We start from the raw sequence: 21,248 nt of genomic DNA, 5'->3' as shown, positions 1-21,248 counted from the left end.
ATCTATTTTGTTCTAGTTGGGATTCTTAGAGTCCTCCACCCTGTGGCAGCAGTATATACACTCTTTTCAACTGAGCATAAAACATTCACCAAAATAGGCTATATCCTGGTATCCTAGGTCACAGCCAAATTTTAGAATTGAAATTGTGTGTTTTCTGACTATAATGGAATTAAACTATAAACCAATAACAGAAGGATAACAAGATTATCTCCAAATACTTGGAAATTAAACAACATACTTTTAAGTAATCCATATATTGAAGAGAAATTCTTAAAAGAGAAAATATTTTGAACTACATGAAAATAGAACATATCAAAATTTCTGGGATGTGGCTGAGGTAATGCACGGAGGGAAATTTATAGCATTATGTGCTTCAATTAGGAAAAAAAATCCTCTAATCAATAATGTAAACACCGACCTTAAGAAACTAGAATAGAAAAAGAAAAAGTAAGCCACTCAACCAAAATGGGGACTGACTAGCCCCATTACTATAACTGATATTAACTAAAACCATTAAATGCATTTAATATGCAGTTAATCTTCTGGAAAAGGAACCTTCAGGTCCAGATGGTTTCTGGCAAATTCTATCAAACATTTAAAGACTAAATAAAGGCAATTCTATATAATAAAAGAGTAATATGCAAATTGACCATACCTCTGCTACACCCACAAGTCACGCCCACCAGCCAATCAGGAGCGAGTATGCAAATTAACCCAACAAAGGTGGGTGTGGCCATGGACCAAACAGGAGGCTTGGGTTTCCCTGGCAATGGAGGAAGCCAAGATTCCTGCACACCCTGGCGGGCCCTGGACTCCACTCAAGGCTACAAAGTTTCAATTATAGAAGATAAATAAATCCCAGATACCAGGGCCTCCGCTTGGGTCGCCGGGGGGCATGGCCAGCCTGCAAACCACCACAGGCCCCTTGCCCAGGCTGCCCCACGCCCCAAGGGAACCCCCACCCTGATCCAGGACACCCTTCAGGGCAAACCAGCTGGCCCCCACCTATGGAGCAGGCCTCTATCCTACTAATAAAAGAGTAATATGCATATTGACCATCACTCCAACACACAAGATGGCTGCCTCCATGTGGACACAAGATGGCTGCCACAAGATGGCCAGCAGGGGAGGGCAGTTGGGAGGGACCAGGCCTGCAAGGGAGAGCAGTTGGGGACAATCAAGCCTGCAGGGGAGGGCAGTTAGGGGTGACCAGGCCTGCAGGGGAGGGCAGTTAGGGGCAATCAGGCTGGCAGGGGAGTGGTTAGGGGGTGATCAGGCTGGCAGGCAGAAGCGGTTAGAGGCAATCAGGAAGGCAGGCAGGCGAGCAATTGGGAGCCAGCAGTCCTGGATTGTGAGAGGGATGTCTGACTGCCCTTTTAGGCCTGATCCTCTGGATCAGGCCTAAAAGGGCAGTCAGACATCCCTTGAGGGGTCCCAGATTGGGGAGGGTGCAGGCTGGGCTGAGGGACACCCCCTCCCCCTGCATGAATTCCGTGCACAGGGCCTCTAGTCTTATATAATCTCTTTCTATGAAATAGAAGAGAAGGGACTACTTCCCAACTCATTTTATAAGGCCCGTATTACCATGATATGAAATGAGACAAAGTCTGGAGGCTGCAGACCAATCTCTCTCATGAGCCAAGATGCAAAAACCCTCAGCAAAAAATATCAGCAAGTCCAACAACATGTGAAAAGAATGATGCACCATGGCCAAGAGGGAATGCAAGGCTGGTACCATATTCGAAATTCACTCTGTGAATTACAACACTAACAGCGTGAAGAAAGGGCACATAATATCAGTTGAAGTAGAAAAAACATTTGACAAAATTCAGTATCCATTTGTTATATATTAAAAACTCTGAGCAAACTAGAAATTGGGGGGGGGGGACTTCTTCACCTTGATAAAGGGTAATGTATAAACACCTACACCAAACATAATTGATGGGGCAAAACTAAATGCCTTCCCCCTAATATTGAGAAGAAGGCAGGGGGGGGGGTGTCTATTCTTAGCACTCCTATTGAACATTATGCCAGAAGTCTTAACCAGTGTATAAGGGGGAAAGAGGGAAGGGTGTATATAGATTGGGAAGGAAGAAAGGAAATTGTTCTTTGTCACAGACAGCATTATTATCTAGGTAGAAAATCACGGGAAATCTACAAAAACAAAACCTAAAAAACTCCTAGAATTAATACATTTAACAAAAGCTATAGGATATAAAGTCAACACACAGAAACAATTTTACTTCTAAATGCTAGTAATAAACAGTTGGGAATGGGAAAGTTTATAAAATATTTCCAATAGCTCCCCCTAAAATGTGAAATACTTACAAATTTGGCAAAACAAAACAAAACAAAACAAAAAAACCCACAAGAATAGCCAAAACAACTTGGAAAAGGAAGAATGACATTTTAGGAGTCGTGCTACCTGATTTTAAAACTTACTATGAAGCTATGGTGATCACTATAGTGTGGATTAGCAAAGGGATAGACAGATCAATGGTGCAGCTTAGAGAATCTAGAAATGGATCCACACAAACATAGCCAATGGGTTTTTGGGCAAATTTGCAAAAGCAATTAAATAAAGGATAGTCTTCCACAGATGATGCTAGATCAGTTGGACATCTGTATAAAAAGAGAGCCTCAATCTAAACCTTAAGTTTATGCAAAAAATATTTCTAAATGAATCACGCTTCTAAATATGAAAAATGAAACTATAAAAATTTTAGAACACAAAGGAGAAAAGTTTTGTCACTTTGGGTTAGGCAGGGGGCCCACGCCCCTACTTTGGGTCTTTGAGATTCTTTCAGCGTGTACTTCTGTTTGGTAGATCATTGATGTTTGATTTCTACGAGGTAGTTTTTATGACTAACATTTGTTGAGCAGTTACTCTGAGGCAGGCATTGTTCTAACTTAATCCTACAACACCCCTGAAAAATAGGTACTATCTCACTTTTGAGATGAGGAAATTGAAGCACAGAAATATTAATAAAGATGCCTAGAGTGAATTCTGTGAACTACAAATGCCCTGGGCAGTCTTATGCGATCGTGCTGTTACCCACTCGGTCTGACATTCTCACCCTGCTCATCCTACTTGAAAACGCAAGTCACTAATATTCGTGGCTCCTGTGACCCACACTATGTACAACTCTGTGTGTGTGTGTGTGTGTGTGTGTGTGTGTATGTGTGTGTGTGTTTTATTCACAGGCCCACATTGAGGCTGGCGGGTTTTCTGCTGTTGAATCCCAGTATTAACCCACTTGAATCTATTTAGCGCCATCTTGTGTCTGTATTGGGTTTTACTGAAAGCAGTGTTTTAGCACTAGGGCTGGGGAACAAAAGATCTAGTGGGCAAGCTTTTGATTTCCCAAGTATTACCACCAATCATTGTGATCAGAAACTTGAACTCCACTAGACATGAACTTTCTGGTGACTTCCCTTCTGCAATGTGGTCAGTTAATAGAATCTGGGAGGGAAACAGATCATAAAGAGAAACATTCAAGTTGGCCTTTAAATCTCGTTTTGCCTTCCTATTTTGGAGCAGTGTTTTGCAGCCCCAGAGGCCCTGAGAGGTTAGGATGGAGACATTTGTTCCTGCCTTTTCAGCCCTGGGGGGAGGGCCCGAGGGACGCACCTTCCAGAGACAGAAGAGTCTGCATTGTCTCCCCTGTGCTGTTGGACAGATTTAGAAGATGCTAAAACCTGCCTGCAGATTTACTTCTTTGTTTAATTTTTTTAATTAAAATTTTTTTTCGATTGTAGTTTACATTCAATATTATTTTATACTAGAGCCCCGATGAGTGAAATTCTGCACAGGTAGGGTCACTAGGCCTGGCTGGTGATCAGGGCCTATCTGTGGGGAGACCAGCTGGGCAATCAGGGAGGGGGGTGCCCCCGCTGGCACCCGCCTTGGCCGGCCTGGTGCTGCCTGCTCGCTGGCCCCGCCCCCTGCTGCCACTGCTGGTCACCTCCCTCTGCAGGGTGACTGGCAAGGCGATAAGTGGGGGGGGGGGGGGTGCGGGCCGCTGGCACCTGCCTTGGCTGGCCTGGGGCCTGCGGGCTGGGGGCAGCTCCTGCATTGAGCATCTGCCCCCTGGTGGTCAGTGCACATCACAGCAACCGGTTCCCCCATTTGGTCAATTTGCATATTAGGCTTTCATTATATAGGATTAGCTTCAGGTATACTGCATAGTGGTTAGGCAAGCACATACTTTACAAAGTGTTCCCCCGATATTTCTAGTATCCACCTTCTTAACAGCGCAACTCAAATGGGAAAAGGACTGTGGTGCAAGTTCCCCTTCCCTGGAGTTTTGGCCGCTTGTTTTGGAAGGGAGAGGAGGAAAAGAGGGGGGAAGGGGAAAGTGGGGCAGGATGCGCTGAATTCTCAGAGCTCTTCCCTGAAGTGGAGGTGGGAGGGGTGCACTGCTAATAAAAAATTCTAAAAACCCAAAGAAAAGCATCTAACATTTTATAGTCTGATTTTGTCCCCTTTTCTATAGAGGAGGTTTACTTTTCTATTATAGAAGTAAAAGATGCTCATAATGGAAAAGTGGGTAAATAGGAAAATAATACATCCAAAGAACATATGCACAGTCATAATGCTTAATGTATCATGGGGCTTCCTTTCCTTCTGCGCATGAAGATGTTAGTGCTTACCTGAATCATGTGATGTTTATTCATGATTTTCTACATTTTAATTCTTTTATTATAAACACTTTATAATTAGGACATAGCTTTGGTAAATGACTGTAGGCTGAGTTCCATAGGTATGATAGGTATTTAGGTGTTCATTGATATTTTGATACTGTAGATGACACATCAGTGAGTTTGCTTCATCCCTTTTCCCCCTTTAACATAGGATTATTTCCTTAGGGTAGATTCCTAAAATCACATTGAAGGGGGTTGGGGGAAGAGAGGACTTGCAAGCTCTGAGTACCGACGAGGAGCAGCCAGACCATCCCTGCTGGGGGTGGGCTCCACCCCTCGGTAGTGGTGGGTTTGGGGCACATTCCCTCACTTTTCAGAGCCTGAGTTTTTTCCTCTGTCAGGTGGTGGTAATAATATCCACTGCACAGGAGAGCTGTTGCATTAATAACACATATAACCCCCCCCACCCCCTTAGAGCATGGCACACAATAGGCTCTAAATTATATAGTAACTATTTTAAAAAACAATGGCAGCACTAAATAGTCATATTACAGGACTTGTGCCAATTTGCCCTGCCACCGGTAATGTATGAAGTTACTTGTTTACCCTCACTAGCAATGAATAACTGGATCATTTCTTTTAAATACATCTTTGATCATTTCAGTGAAAACGCTACCTCAATATTGCTTTAGTTTGCATTTTTTTAGTGAGAATGTACATCTTTGTACATTATGTGAACCAGATTATTGTCTCTTATGAAATGCTTTTGGCTTTTTTTCTGTTGGCATTTAGTATTTTCTTATCAACTAGAGGCCTGGTGCATGAATTCATGATGGGTGGGGTCCAGCCAGCCCACCCTGATGCGTGTTGGGGGGAGGGGCCACAGGTGGTTGGCTGGCCAGCCCCACCCTCGATCGGGGTTGGAGGGGCCGATTGGGGACCAGGCTGGCCAGGGGAGGGGCCACAGGAGCTTGCGGGGGGCTGATGAGGGCCCTGATCAGGCTGGTTGGCTGCCTTAGTACGTGTCATAGCAACCAGTTGTTCTGGTTGTTCCGTCGTTCCAGTCACTTAGCTTTTATATATATAGATTTGTATGAAGTGTTTATATAATACATCATTTAAACATTTATCATATTAGCTATCACATGTCCTTTATCTACTATTATCTTTTTATATCAAACTTTGGTTTTCTTTATATGTGACATACATATTTCTCATCAGATGAGAAAGTGGCTGCCATCATGACCTCTTCATTGTAAATTCTGTAGATGAATATTTTATTGAGCCTATGACATTCCTTGCAAAAATGACAAAATTATGTATTCATTTCCAACCATCCTACATCTCATTATTTTTCATGTCATTAAGTTTGCCTGAACTCTAGAGCAGTGTTAAATGATCATGGGATTAGGAGGCATAATTTAAAAATGATTCCTGATTTTAATAGGAATAGCTCCAGTGTTTCACCATTAAATAGAATATGAATCTGTTATTACAATAATTATGCTGTTTATTGTGTCAAGGATCTAAGTAATTTTTTTAAGTTTTGAGTTTTTCCATATTTAGGGGCATAATTTTTTCCAGAATGATTATGTGGTTGTGTCATTTGATCTTTTGTTGGGTAGGATAATAATAGTTTTCTAATATCACACATATTTTTGTATGCTTGCAATTATTGTATACTCACTATTTTGTGTTTTATTTTTTTTAACTAACACCATTTTATATAGACTTTCCTACAACCTACATATAAACTTGTATGTGTGTATAATGCATAAAAGAAAGAATGTGAGCCTTGGCCCCTGTGGCTCAGTGGTTAAAGTGTTGGCCTGCACATCGAAGGGTCTTGGGTTTGATTCATGGTCAAGAGCATGTCCCTAGGTTGCAGGTTCAATCCCCAGCCCTGTCCCGGGCATGTGCAAGAGGCAATCAATGCATGTGTTTCACTTACATCAGTGTTTCTCTCTCTCTTTCCCTCTCCTCTCCTCTTCCTCTCCCTCCATTCCATTTTCTCTAAAAAGGCAATGGGAAAAAATATCCTTGGGTGAGGATTAACAAAAAAAGAAGCAAGAATGTGAGAAAAATGCATTAATATATTAAGATTGCTTAACCTAAATTATGGGATTATGAATTATTTTTACTTCACTCCTCCATGTTTTCCAGTTTGTGATGTCTTGCTGTCACCATGAAAAGAAAGTATTGCCTAACAATGTCAATGCCAGGCCCATTAATTATGGGTGAAGTGAGATTTAGGAGGTCAGATATGGTTTTAGGGAACCTACTTAGAGTATGTAACTTCTGCTCATTATCTAGAGTCCAAGCTATTTTGATATGAGGGAGCTGAAAACATGGAGTTCATGTATTTTTGAAAAGGGAAATGCCATGGCTCGGATTTTCTTTTTCAATAATGGCAATATGTGGTGACTCTTCTCCTTCACTAAGGATTTAGGACTTTGTGTTTGAAAAATGATATTTTTCGTGATTTCTGACATCTTAAACTCTGCAAATCTTTATAAGGAATTACAAATGATATTAAAATACACATATGTATCCCTTATCTAAAGGGTTCAAACGGCATCAGCTAGGGATGGTCCCATAACCTCTGGGGGCAACTAGACAGGTTGCTTGTGGAAACGTCATCTGTCCTGTGGGCCCCACCAGGAGGCTACAGCCCAGACACCATCTTGTGGCTATCGCTGCCTGTCTACTATACAGATATAGAAACATCAAGACATGCATTTACATATCAAGACGCAGAGAAACAGCAATCACTGGATTTGGTACCTTAATTGCATCTTCCAGGCCCAGGAATAGCCCTTGTTTCTTCTGCTGTGGTCCACACTTTTCTCTCTGAAATGAGATTTTGCTAATTTCAGAGCCCAGGCATTTTCTTCAAATTTGGTTCTTAACATACTGTGTATTTAAAGTATGAAAATCTCAATGGCCATTATGATAGTTGAAAATTATATTTACACGTAAAACCATAATGTCTCCTTGCTTCTTTTTCTCTCCTTCTCTGTAGCTCTGGGCCAGATTATGTTGTATGTGGATGGGATGAACGGAGTAATAAACCACAATGAAACCATTCAGTGGCTGTACACTCTCATCGGGTCAAAGGTAAGAGAAGGTTGTGGTTGAACATCTCATTCAGTTTCAGTATCATCTGCCTTTTTCTGTTACCCTGTCGGAGATGCTTTTGCAGAAGGGAATCCTTTCTGGCTTGGTTCTAGCCCTGTCACAACACAAATGAGGACTCCTATTTTATAGATTTAAAAATACACTCAAATTGCACGAGTTTATGACTCTTTAATGCATTTTATGTTTTCTTCTTTTAAGTTTAATCAAATGCTTTTGGCGCCTCTTATTTTTAATTATTACTTTAAAAACTATACTATCACCGTCTGGAGTGGCTCAGTTGGCTGAGCATTGTCCTGTGCACCGAAGGGTTGCCAGTTTGATTCCCAGTCAGGCCACATGCCTGGGCTGCAGCAGTTAGATCCCTGGGTGGGGCATGTACAGAAGTCAACCAATCGATGTTTCTCTTTCTCTCTCTCTTCCTTCTCTCTCTAAGCATAACCTTCGGTGAGGATTAAAAAAATATAATATAAAATAAAATAAAAATTATACCATAGAAACAGTATAAATCTTACCTGCTGTATTTCATATTCATATACATTCAGATACTTAAGCACATATTTATGGGTTGTACCGATGTATATGCATGTTCCTATATATAGATGAAAGAAGTTGAGACTGCCTTTCAACTCTGCCATTCACTATGAAAGTAGCCAATGTTCATGAAATATTTACCAGGCAGCAGGCATTGGTAAATATGCTTTGCAAGCATTATCTCCTAAAAGGTAAATGATTTTATTCCCATTTTTTAGTTGAGGAAATAATGCTTAGTTATGAGAATCTATATGATTTCCTGCATGGATATTGGCATTTGTCTGCCCAGCCATGCCTTGGCCATGATGCTCTCATACTCTGGAAGTGTGATGCCAAGGAGGCAGCTCCATCCTGTCACTGAGTGTCCTGGCAGCTGGGTGAGGCTCTGGCATCGTCCTCTCTGGTTCTCAGGTGGGGCCATGAGGGGTCTAGTTGGAGGAGGGACTTGGAAGAAGGAGGAAGAAGGGATCTAGCTCCGAGCAGGTGCAAATGAACCAAGGCTGGAGTGTGGTCAGCTTTGGGGTGAGGGTGGGTGAAGCACCATGGAGGAGATGACAGTGACTGTAGTGAGCATCAGGGTTAGGCAGAGGAGGGTCTCATCCAAAAGCTAAGGAGATGGAGCTGGTTTTGCAATAAAAATGGACTTTCGATACATGTCGTGTCTGAATTAAGAAATCTTTATAGCTTTATTATGGTCGTGATAAAACACCAACGGTTAGCCCTGTTTCTAACAGGAAATAAAACCCAGTGTGCTTATGGTAGGAAAAGTGGCAGTCTTTCAGCTGATCACCAGGGATGGGAGGGAGAAGAGATACCGAGAGGAAAGATACCAAGGGGAGAAGGGCAGGGGATGGGAAAAGATGAGAGGAGAAACCTCAGGGAGGAAAAGAAAAAGAGGAGATGAGCAAAAGGAAATGACCTCACAGGCCTGCATCTGTCTGCTCAGTAGACAGGAGGAAGACTCAGCCAACAGCATCCTGTCCATTTTCATTTGGAATCATCTGTAAGGAAAACAAACCACCAAAGGCACATGTGGGAAAATTCCTTATTGCATTTCTAAATACCATGGAGAAACCATCAAATGAAAAGCCCTCAAGAATGAGAATGTAGGAATTCTGCATCCCAGCCCCCTTTTCCTGGGTAGCACATGCAGTGGTGGGGACCCTGGGCGTCTGTTCTTGGGGCCTCTGCTGAGCTGGGCGTTTGCTTCCTCAACTTGGGGCATCGTCTCCAGATCAGTGCTGCTTTTTTCTCCATCTGTCATTTTCCCAAAGGAAGGTCCATAGTGGTCTCTGGCTCCTGTATTCACACTGGGCCGGTCACTGTGAGGGTGAGAAAATAGAGCCACGGGGCAGCCTAAGCCTCCAGCCATGGTGCTAGAAAGGGGACTGACCGTGGGCGATGCCCCGCAGCCCACGCTCACTCATTGTCACATCCGATGACCCTGCAGGCTGTGCTCAGTTTCAGGCCAGTGGCCAAAAGTCAACAGCGCCAGCAGCCACCAAGTTTGTTTTCCGTGCAATTCTAACGTGATCACCTCTTAGTCACAAAACCAACCCAGTGTCCCCTGACACTCCCCATCACCCTGCAACTAGATGGTGAGGAATCTGCAAGCAGAAAGGATGCACCAACCTACACTTTAGGTTTTAAGAAGGAAGCCTTAGTTCCTTAAACATACAAACTGGGTGATAGGGCCCCAGAGCTTCTCCCAGTTCAAATAAAATTAAGGAGTTGGGAGAGCCAGGGGCCCTTAGGGCTTTCTTTTGACTAAGAGTTGAGTTCTCAGAACCTAAAAGGTTTGCCTTGAGATCCTGTGGTTTTTACCTTAAACAGGCACGGAGTTGATACTGAAATCCTGGGCTAGGGAAACCTTGCCATCCTGTCTTCATAACCTTCCCTTTTCCTTCCATGAAAGGCAACACGATGTGATGCTGCCATCAGGCCTGCCAGAGGGTCATTGTGCAACGCATATTTGCAGATATTTGAGACTCAGAGTCAGAGGACAGAATGATGTATTTGCAGCCAAATAATTACTTTTTAAAAGAAAGAAAAAGTGTTTTCAATAAAGTGCTTTAGTCTGTTTACCGAAGTCCATCTTTAAACCCCAGGCAGAGGTAAGAAGCAGTTGTCCACCCTATGACTTCTCACATGTGTGAATTTTTCCTCTTCATGCATATGGAAGTCTAATTAATTAGGATAAGATGATTCAGCTTATACAGCATAGCCTTTTGTCACTCTGATACAGCCTCTGTCTCTTGTGTCTGTATGGATCCCCTTCTGCCCCATGGGGGGAGGCCCCAGGGACCCCCAGCTCCTTGCGGGTGCCTCCTGATGCGGTCATGGAGTCCGCCCTATCTGTGGTGCTGTCTACCTTGGCTCGCTCTGTTCTCTCCAGTTCTCTGTCAGCCCCACTGAATCGAATTCTTCCAGTGGTGCCCTAGGTTGCTGACCACAGATCTCTAAATATCCTTGGTACTTGTGTGATGTTGGTCATGCTTCCCTACTCCTCCCAGAACAGCTACTAAACCTGAGCTGAGGGGAGTCCTGGCCACAGCCCCCCTTTCACACACACAGTCTCTCTTACACACATGAGAGAGCCATTCTCTCTCTCTCTCTCTCTCTCTCTGTCTTTCAAACACACACACACACACACACGGGGACATTGTAACATGATGAGGATGATTAGTGTGTAGAATAGAGTGGTGGAGGGGGAGAAATTGACAGGGAGGGGAGGCTAAGGGCTAGTGTAGTATCAACACTGGGAGGTGATGAGGCCTGGTCAAGAGTTGAGGTGGAAACAGAATACTGGAAATATGGAGACATTTTGAGGAATAACTTCCTAGGATTGGGTTTCTGGATATGGAAAAATAAAAGCAGGAATCAAAGATTAGGGGAACACAGTTTTGAATCTGGGCAGCTAGGACTGCAGCATTGCTTCTGGTAGGAGAAAGAAGTGGAAATTGAGGTTCCTTGGCAGGAAAGCTCTGATAGGCTGGTTTTGAGATGAAGGCAATGTTCCCAAGGACAGCTTAGCAGATGCCTTCAAGGTGCCAGGTGCTCCAGTAAGTGCTGGCTGGAGAGCCCTTTGACCTCAGAGTTGTCAGCATGTCTCTGCTGTGTGAGGCACGTGACCTACCTGTGCGTGAGATCTGAAGTGCTTTTTGAGTTACATAATATAAAATCACAAAATCCCAGTCTTGAAGAGTGGCAAGGTCTTGTCAAAGATGTTCTTGACATTCACCAGCCACATTCCTGATACTTCCAACAGCCATAGTTGGGCACTGGAATTGGTGGAAAGCCTTTTTTATCCGGACCCGCCTCTACCTCTTGGTCATTAGCCAAACGCTGTGCTCTGCTTTCTGAAGCAGCACACACTCACTTCTCCGTGGATGTTGAGTTTTCAAAGGCTCCTTGTTCCATGGACAGATCATAAACAGGAGCAGGGGGTGAGGGTTTGACCCTTCTGCCCTTCTAGGGCAGGTGGCCAAGTCAAGGACTAGCATCTGTGCTCTAGCAGCTGGAAAACGAATAGGGACAAGGGTTCTAATACAGAAGAACATTTGAGGTGATGTGAAAACCCCGGAGTATTTCGTGGGATGTTCCCCGCAAAGAGATGAATGGAGAGGTGAATGGACAGTAGGATCAGAAGCAGAGGCTTCTGGGAGCCAGCCTGGAAGTAGCCCTGCAGGCTCAGGGTTGCCTTTGCCAGGCTGCTGACTGCCATCCCCAGGCCTCTGTCACCTGCCAACACTCACCTGCCCACCCTCCTCCATCCACTCTAAGGAGATGTGAGCTGGACGCCAAACTCTTGCTATCAGGGCATTCACCATACCCGAGGCTCAGGTGTTGTCCACTTTCATGTTTCTAGGGCTGGTATTTACTTAAGAAAGTTCTTTAATCTTGATTATTGCTTGGAAAAGAATATTTGTCCCATTTCCCCAAGACTTAAGTTTTTGCACAAGAGGGAAAGACAGTTTTCCTCAGAGTAGAATAGAAAGAATCAGAGTTGACTTCCTCCAGCAATTAGCTGTGTAACAGGTTGCAGAGCCTCCTAGAACATGGGGTTTTGTATCTGAAAAGAGGGATGTCACTACCTGGAAAAGCACCTGACCTTGTTGATGTCCCTCCTTCATTGAAATACCGTCAGGCAGTATTTCAATGCAGAGTTTTGGGGATTCCTTAGTGAACAGTAACAGGAGGGATTTATGTTATCCATGGTACCTATTTATGTTACCTAACTCCTCATAATTACGATGAATATCCTGAGGGAAAGTGAGCAAAATGGATATTTTCCTGTCTTGTCCACTTTCAGTCATCATTCTTTAAAGAAACCTGCTGCTTAAGGCCCCAGAATTGTATCTCAATAGAAGAACATGCTCATTTGTAACACTATTTATTATTTTGACGTTCATGTTCATTATTTTTGAAGAGTCTGCTGTATTTGATGTTCTGTGAGATTTCCACTAGCGAGTAACAATTTAAAGGGTTCCCAGCCTTGCACTTGGCCTACTAGGTTCATCCCAAAGCTGGTTTTTTTTTCTGCAAACTTAATCAAGTCATAAGAAAGTCTGCCTTCAAGTCCTGAGGCCAGAGCACATGAATTTGGTGCAGGTGACTTCCTGTCCTGGCAGCTGTGCCAACCCTGGTGACTATACTTCTCCTTCAGGGACATCTGAGAGCCGAGGCCCAGAGTTCTGTGCTCAGGTAACATAGTTGGGCCTGTACTTTACTTCTGATAAGACCCACCTCATTTTGCTGACAGAGTCTTTGAAGGCAGAGAGCTATGGAGTCAGAGGTGTCTGTTGGACTGATGCGGTGACACAGACTTCAGGGCCTGATCTGAGATCCTGGTGCAGGAATTCAAGCTTCAGTATATGTCATTGGAAGAAAGTGTTTCATTAAGAAATTCTAGTATCTTAAGTCACCTAAATTTTTCTGTTGATAAAATACTTAGATATTCTTAGTTCTTTCTGGTAAGCTTGTAAACAGTGGCACAGCTTTGCAGATCAAGATATCTTGCGGATTTTGAATTCCTTCTTAATAACCAGCATCCTCTTCTATAACGTGTATTTATGCTTTTTTAGTGGAAAATGAAACAAATAGAATGAAGCATGTTTTTCTGACCCCCCCCCCTTTTGTAATTTAAGTCCTGAGGTTTGGAAATTGTTTTCTTTTTATGGTGGTTGCATTTTTAGAAGAGGAGTAGGAATTTGGAGATTTGGGGGAATACTTTTATTTCTACTTAATAAGCAGCATATTTGACCTGCTAAGTATAGTTCTTGGGTTTCTCTAAGTACAATAAAAACGTGCAGGGAGCTCCAGTTTGCTTTCAAGTGCAAACTTATTGAGGAAAATTGCCTTTTATTCCTTTTCCATACATCTGGTGGTTACATTTTATCTAAAACCTGGACACCCGGTTCCGTACAGGCTGACTCCACACCCTCCCTGTGGGTTGACCCAGAAAATGAAAAACCCAGCAAAGCACCATGTCATCACCATCCTGCTACCCCCTCCATCCCAGCCTCCTGGGCAGGGAGTAACACTGGAGCTTCAAGTGGTTTATGCAGACTGGAGGCTCAGGCCCCGACTGAGGCCTAATGTACATCCCTGCGTTAAAGGCACTTCTGTCCCCATGAGGACTCAGCCTCTGTTTCACGCTGAATAGGAACAGAGAATGTGAAGTGAGAGCTGCAGCAGAAAGGAAAACTCAGTCTGGTCACCCCCAAATGTGCTAAACACACATGAGAAGCACAGCAGTTCGCAGATGGCTGTGTGTGCCTGTCTCCACTCCAGCCCAGTGCAAAGGGCTGGTCTCCGATTCCTGTTACATGTTGTCATTTAGCTGTGTGTGTGTGTGTGAAAGCAACTTAAAGCATCACTGATGAGAATGGACAGCACTAAAATAGAATACTAGCATTCCCTAGGAGGTAATCACGTGAGAAGTAGGTAACATGTGGCCCAAAGGCTGAGTCTAGACCCGCTGAGTGTTCCCTCCAGCCCCAAGGAAGTGGAATCGTGTGTGTAAGCAGGAACCCAGAGGCTGTCACATAACCTTTCTGCTCCATGGAAACCCAGAAAGGTGGCTGGATCCGCTCTGAGCCTGTCTGACCAACTCTCTTCTTCCCAGAAAGGGCTATCCCCTGGGAAGGGCTTTCTATCCTTGGAGCCCTGGCTCTGAGGGCCTCTAGTGTGGGTAACACTCTCAATTGTGTGTTGTAGGTGTTCTGGGTCCTACCTCCTTGGGTCCTGTGCATCTGGAAGGTGCTGAAGACATTGAAAGAAGCAGGGCATCTTGGGATTGGGAGGGACCTTAAATGGTGCAGCCAGTCCATCCCCATCCAGGCTCTGAATTCCTCCAGCAATAACCTTAGCAAGTGGCCACAAAGAACATCCAGATGTGGGAATTGCACTCTCTGCCTCAGCCCCTGCTCTGAGGCTGACTCCTTGCTGCCGTGTATCCCTGTTGAACTTGTTGTGATTGGTTGTTTTATCTTTCCAATGATCGTCTTCCATAAGAATGAGAATCAGTTCTGATTGATCTTCCCTCGGTGCTAGGCAGGTGGGCAAGTGTTTGAGCTTATAAGTCATTTCAATAAGACTCTTCATTGGGACATGAAGGAGCACCAGGCAGAGCTGAAAATCAGACGATTCAGATGGGAGAGACATGGCCATGCCCCTTTGGGAAGCCTTTGCGTCTGAGCCAGGTGGTGGTGGCTGCCCTGGCAGCCGTGGCTTGTTCCCACCCTCCTCCTTTGTGGTCCTCGCTCTTGGTGCCACAGTGGACCTGCCTTACGTGATCTCTCACTGGTCTCTGGTTTGCTCCTTTCAGCCAAGCTTATTAGAATGCCTAAAATAAGTTCAAGAAGCACCAAGTGTGGATTTTTAAGAGCATAGAGATGAGCCACATGTTTGGACTTGGAAGAATGGGTGTGAGGCCTCCATTGTGGCTGTTCCAAAGCTTTGGAGGGTTTTGACTGTATTTTACATACTTGAGGGCATCAGATTAAGTACTTTCTGGATAAATGAGGGATTGATATAGAGATCTTTTGAAGTAGTATTCTTTTATCATTTCCAGGTGTATGCAGCAATGCTAAGAAGGTATTTCTGAGGAGTCCTGCTGGCTATATTTTGATGATTAGTTAGGACATGTTCTCAATTAGTATTACGCATTTCCATAAAGTTAATGTTCTCATATTCTCTCTTTTCTAAAGTAGCTTAACTACCCAATATGCTTATTAATTTTACATAGTAAGTCTTCCAAACACATGTCACATGTAAACATAAACTTAGACTCACCTGTAACCAAATTGATAGAAACTTGAAATCATGAATGAGTTTGGGGGTTATCTCTCTCTCTCTCTCTCTCTCTCTCTCTCTCTCTCTCTCTCTCTCTCTCTCTCTCTCCCTCTCTCTCCCTCTCTCTCTCTCTCTCATAATTACAGTACCAAAAATACTCCAAACAGAGTCTTTACAGCAAAAGAGAAGACATGAATAGGCATGTTGAGACCAATAGAAAAGGATTTGCTAGAAAACAGCGGTTTCTTAATTAGAGAGCCTGGTATAGGAGAGTGGCTCAGGGGTCCTGGGTCCTGGGACCATGTCGGCCAAGGCCCCAGGACCACAGAGATGCTCAAAAGAAACCTTGATGAGATGGGCATGAGGAGCCCTGCTGAGACTGGCTGATGGGGAGCAAGGTTGGGCAGCAGCCAGGTTCTTTCCCGGGAAGGCACTGCGAAGGCCTAAACCACATAATGACAGTCCACCCACTAAGGAAGTCGCCAAGCCTGGACTTGCTGGGTGTTTTATATACTTGGAGAGATTTCTTGAGCTCTAAGTATACAAAGATAGTGCAGTTTATTATGCCATTGCCTTCCCTTCTACCCCCAACCTTGTAGTTGGTGAGAAAAACACTCTGGAATTTAGTTGATTCCTTCTCAGGGGACAGAGGACCAAATGCAGGACTCAAGTTATGAAGGTAAAATGCCCTGAAGAGCTGAGGGCTCTCCGAAGAACTCCATCCCAGGTGGTAAGGACAGAGCTGTGAGGATGTCCTCAGTGTAATTGTGCAGTCGCTGGGAAGTGAAGAACTGGAGCCAGGAATGTGGCAACTCTTTTGAGAAGTTTTCCTATAAAGGGGAGCTGAGAACCCCAGGACTGGCAGGAGAGAGGTGTGGAGTCAAGGAAAAGACGGTGGTTTACTAGGGAATTGTGACAGAGGGGAGCGGGGTAAGGCAGTGGAGGTGTTTGCATGATTTTGGAGACATGACTTGGGGTTGGGTGGTGCTTTTACTCTGCTCCCTGTGGGAGTGCACGATGCCCCAAGTTCTCTGTAAAGTCCCACGTATCCCTAAGATTTTGATGTGAGAACATGCCTCCAGGAGGCCCTGGGTCTTCCTTGGGCTGCAAGTGGAGAACCTGGAGACAGTTCACCACCATGGTGATGGAGGTGAGGGTCATGCATTGATTGGTCATTAATTGACTCATTCTTTCATTAAGGAAACATTGTTGAGCCCAGTCTGTGCCAAGTGCCATTCCAGGCCCTGCAAACAGTGCAAATAAGCCCCTCTTCTCAGGCCGTGTTCCTGCCTGTGAGGGATGGGCAACTGACAAACAAATTGCTAGGGATGGGACAAGCTTGCCCTTCCTTCCTTCCTTCCTTCCTTCCTTCCTTCCTTCCTTCCTTCCTTCCTTCCTTCCTTCCTTCCTTATTCATCTTCACCTAAGGATATTTTTCTCATTGATTTTTAGAGAGAGTGGAAGGGAAGGAGGGAGAGAGGAAGAAGAGAGAGGGAGAAAAAGAGAAACATTGATGTGAGAGAGACACATCCATTGGTTGCCTCCCATATGGGCCCTGACTGGGGCGAGGATCAAATCTGCAACCCAAGTACATGCCCTTGACCAGGAATTGAACCCATGACCCTTTGGTACATGAGCCAACTCTCTAACCACTGAGCAACATTAGCCAGGGCAGGCTTGCTGTTTCTTAGATGTGTGATTTGAACCCATTTCTAGGAGGTAGTTGGTGTGTGAGTGTCCTGAGGAGGAGGAGGTTCTTGGAAGGAAGCTGGTCCAGGAAACAAGACTGTGGATGAAGGATACAGCAGTGTTGGGGGGAGGTGCAGGGGAGCAGGAAGGGGGCTGACATGGAAACATCTGCCGCCGCCATAGCCCAGGGCTGGCTGGGCTGCAGCGGTAGGTTTGGGAATTTCTCTGGCTGAGTAACTGTGACCTGTGTGGAGGAGGGACTCTGTGTGTGGCTCCTCACAAATGCTGTGCCCTGGGCCCGGCCAGTGTGGGTTTTAAGGCCCCAGATGGCCTCACTTGCTCAGTTTTAAGACCGGACTTGGTTCGGATCCCTGATCACCTGACCTAGCTGTCATGACCTCAGACAAGCCATTTAACCTGCTGTCCCTGTGTCCTCACCGGAAAAATGAGAATTGTCATCATTCCTACTTGACAATGCTCGAGTCTAGAAAAAACGAAGTAGAGTATTCCCCCCTCACTTGTGGTTTTGCTTTCTGTGATTTTAGTTACCCACTGCTCAACTGCAGTCTGAAAACATTAAATGGAAAATTCAGAAATAAACAATTCATACCTTTAAATTGCTTGCCGGTCTGAGTAGTGTGGTGAAATCTTGTGCTGCCCAGCTACATCCCACCTGGGATATGGACCATCCCTTTGTCCAGTGGATCCACCCTGTAGATACGCTCCCTGCCTGGTGGTCATGTAGTAGCCGGCTCAGTTGTCAGAAGGACTGTCACAGTATCACAGTGCTTGTGTTCAAGTCACCCTTATAGGAGCCTAACACTATGTCACAACATGTGCTTCGTTCACCTCCTGCATCTCATCACTTAGGTCTTGTGTCATCGTACATCAGAAGAGTGAGTGCAATAAGAGAGAGAGAGACTGTATTCATATAACTTTATTACAGTATATTGTTATAGTTGTCCTTTTTATTATAGGTTGTTGTTCATCTGTTACTGTGCCTAATTTATAAATTAAACTTTATCATAGGTGTGTATGTATAGGGAAAAACATAATATGAAGGGTGCGGTACACTTTGTGGTTTCAGGCATCCACTCGGGATCTTGGTGCATATCCCCACGTATAAGGGGAACTACTGGAACTGACCACTACTACTTGGGGTATTGAGAGACTGCTGGGTGTGAGCTCTGGGACCAAAGGCCCTGGGTTCAAATTTGGGTTCTATTTTGCTAGGTGTATTCTTGGTCAGGGTGCTCCGTGCCTCAGTTTCCTGATCTGTGCAGTGGGGATAATTCTAACGCCTGCCTTCTGAGGCACCCGTGATGAAGCCTGTGTAATTGAGGAGAGCGCCTGGGCCGAAGCATGCGTGGTGCCCGCTGCTGTTAGAGACGATGCCTTCGGGTGCAAAGGGCTGTGTGCGCCCCGCATGATGGTTTCTTTTCTGCGCAGTTCCGCTTGGTGGTGAAGACGGCCCTGAAGCTGCTGCTGGTCTTTGTGGAGTACTCGGAGTCCAATGCGCCCCTTCTGATCCAGGCGGTCTCTGCTGTGGACACAAAAAGAGGTGAGTGGTCCCCGCCCCCTGATTTCATCAAGGGAAAAATGTCTGATGTAGGAAGACTCCCACTTTTACATGTTCAAAACAGAATTAGGGTAAACAGAATTCCCTTTGTGTGGACCTCCCACTGCAGGAACATAGTGAGTATATAAAGATTGGAGACAGAGCGAGGTTTGCAGGGAAAGAAAAGCACTCGTAGGCACACCTAGTAGGGGCCTGGCCCTGAGCTTGTCTTCTCACTCTGCCCCCCACCACTGAGCGCACACAGGGCTTTACCCACTCTGACCCCTAGATGTTCCCTTTTCCTCAACCACATGTCCCTTCCCTACTGGGGCCCCTCACCATCTCTCACCTGGTGTCCCTTGCCTCCCCCAAGTGCTACGCTGGCCTCTACAGTTGGAGGATTCTTCTAAAACACAAATTTGGTCACACCATTTTCCATCTGATACCTGTCAATGGCTTCCAGTGCCCACAGGATTAGGTCCAAACCCTTCATCTGACCCTGTACCATCCAGCCCATGTCTACCTGCCACGTGTCTCCCACCTGGCCTGCACCACACCCGCCTCCCTTGGGTCAGACAGCTCTCAGCACCCCCATGTGCCCCCATGCGCCCCTCTGCTGTGCTGTTTTCATTGCCCGTCTCTCCTGAGTGTGTGCCCTGCCTGAGGACAGGGTGCCCCTCCTTTTGGTGTCCCAGCGCCTAGCGGGCCTGCCCTGCACACTTGATGAAGAGTCAGCTTTGGATCTGCTTCACTGTGTAACATGCTGTGGCCCCTATAATATTGTGAAGCCTGAAACCAAGATGTTGGAGGTTTTTTTGTTTTGTTTTGTTTTCTCCTTTTAAAAAACAAACTTTTAGTTTTGTTCCCCAGTAAGATGTGGTGATGATGATGATGATAAAAAACTTGCTAACATTTATTTTCTTTGTATGATTATAACAGTAATGCTCTCTGTAGAAAATTTGGAAAAAAAACAAACAGTATAAAGCAGACAATAGCAGAATCACCTCTCATCTCACCAGACAGAAATTGTGTTAACACGGTGGTACATTTCCTTATGGTGTATGTGTGTCTGCACAGATTTATGCACAAATCAGCTGAGATACAACTAGACCCACCTTCCAGGGCTAAATTGAAAGGTGGAAGAAAGTAGATCACTGGTTCCTTTGAAAATTGGAATGTAAGTTAATGAAAACCATCCAGAACCATAAATTGGGCCCCATACCTTTCCCATGAATGCACAGGCAGATGTTAGCTCCCTGCATGGTGGATCTCAGGCTGGGGCATCTCCGGGCCTCTGTGTGGATGTATGTGACAGAGATGAACCTCATACATGGTCAGAGCTATGAGTCTGGAAGGTGGGCTCCAGACTAGGACAGGTCTGTGTGTTTCTTTCTACCACAGCATGTTGTCATCTGGTACCAGATTTGAAATTCCTATGGCCAATAGTAGATCATGAGGCCAGCTGAGAATCCTCAATGAAGATTGCAATGACTCAGAAATAGGGCGAAGGGGGGGTGGGTAAGGTTTCCCAAGGCCAGTGAATGAGAGTTAGGGCCAGAGGTGGGTGTCTGGGGAGATAGCAAGGCAGATCCTTTCATTCATGCTTAGAAGAGTCATGCTCGAAGGCCAACTCTGGGGATTACTTTAGAATGATGAATGGACTCTTCAGCTTCCTGTCCTAAATTCGGCTAATCCAGCCGTGGGCAAACTACGGCCCGCGGGCCGGATCCGGCTGTTCTATCCGGTTCTCTTGCTCTCCCCTCCGCTCCTTTACTTTGAATTTATATTAGTTCACACAAACACTCCATCCATGCTTTTGTTCCAGCCCTCCAGTCCAGTTTAAGAACCCATTGTGGCCCTCGAGTCAAAAAGTTTGCCCACCCCTGGCATGGACCTTTATCGTGGGAGCCATGTTAGAGAGGCTAATCTTCTCATGACCTTGGGGTTGTGCTTTGACTTCATTGAGTTGGGAGCTGTTTCCTTCCTTGAGCCTCACATTTCGTGAAGGTGTGTCATGGGGTAGAGGAATGGTCCTGAGATTAACCCAGAGCATGATGTCCCATTCAAGACTCCATCCACTGGCTCAGCCAGAGGCTCAGAGTTGTACTCAGTCTCTCCTCAGTGACAAAATGATGGCCATTTTTTCCCAACTTGTAAAAAAAGAATAAAAGGGAAAAAATTAAACAAGTTAACAGGTTTTTTACTTAGCTTCATGGTTTTTTGCCTATAAAATTTCTTAAGTTTTGGGCAACTACTGTCATCTGTCTGCTACTGAGCACTAGCAGCTGGAAGAAAAAAAGGAATATCACCAGTGGAACAAATTGAGACATATAGTTTATCACATGTGGTTCAACATTACATTTCTCCATGGACATGTGTGGTCTTGGCCTTA

At 45.0% G+C, this 21,248-nt stretch overlaps 1 protein-coding gene across 7 annotated transcripts in view; it reads left to right on the top strand.

Moving 5' to 3' along the window:
• Nucleotides 1–21,248, top strand: part of FHOD3 (formin homology 2 domain containing 3) — a 402,086-nt gene that overhangs the window by 236,715 nt on the left and 144,123 nt on the right. For all 7 annotated transcript variants that reach the window (XM_080686376.1, XM_080686375.1, XM_080686374.1 and 4 more), the window contains exons 6-7: nt 7,667–7,761; nt 18,748–18,859. In XM_080686376.1, the coding sequence (XP_080542502.1) occupies nt 7,667–7,761; nt 18,748–18,859 (207 nt within the window). The remainder of the gene's footprint in view (nt 1–7,666; nt 7,762–18,747; nt 18,860–21,248) is intronic.

The sequence above is a fragment of the Plecotus auritus genome, assembly GCF_963455305.1.
Source record: "Plecotus auritus genome assembly, chromosome: 8".
NCBI classification, from domain to species: Eukaryota; Metazoa; Chordata; class Mammalia; order Chiroptera; family Vespertilionidae; genus Plecotus; species Plecotus auritus.
This window is presented reverse-complemented; position numbering and strand designations above follow the sequence as displayed.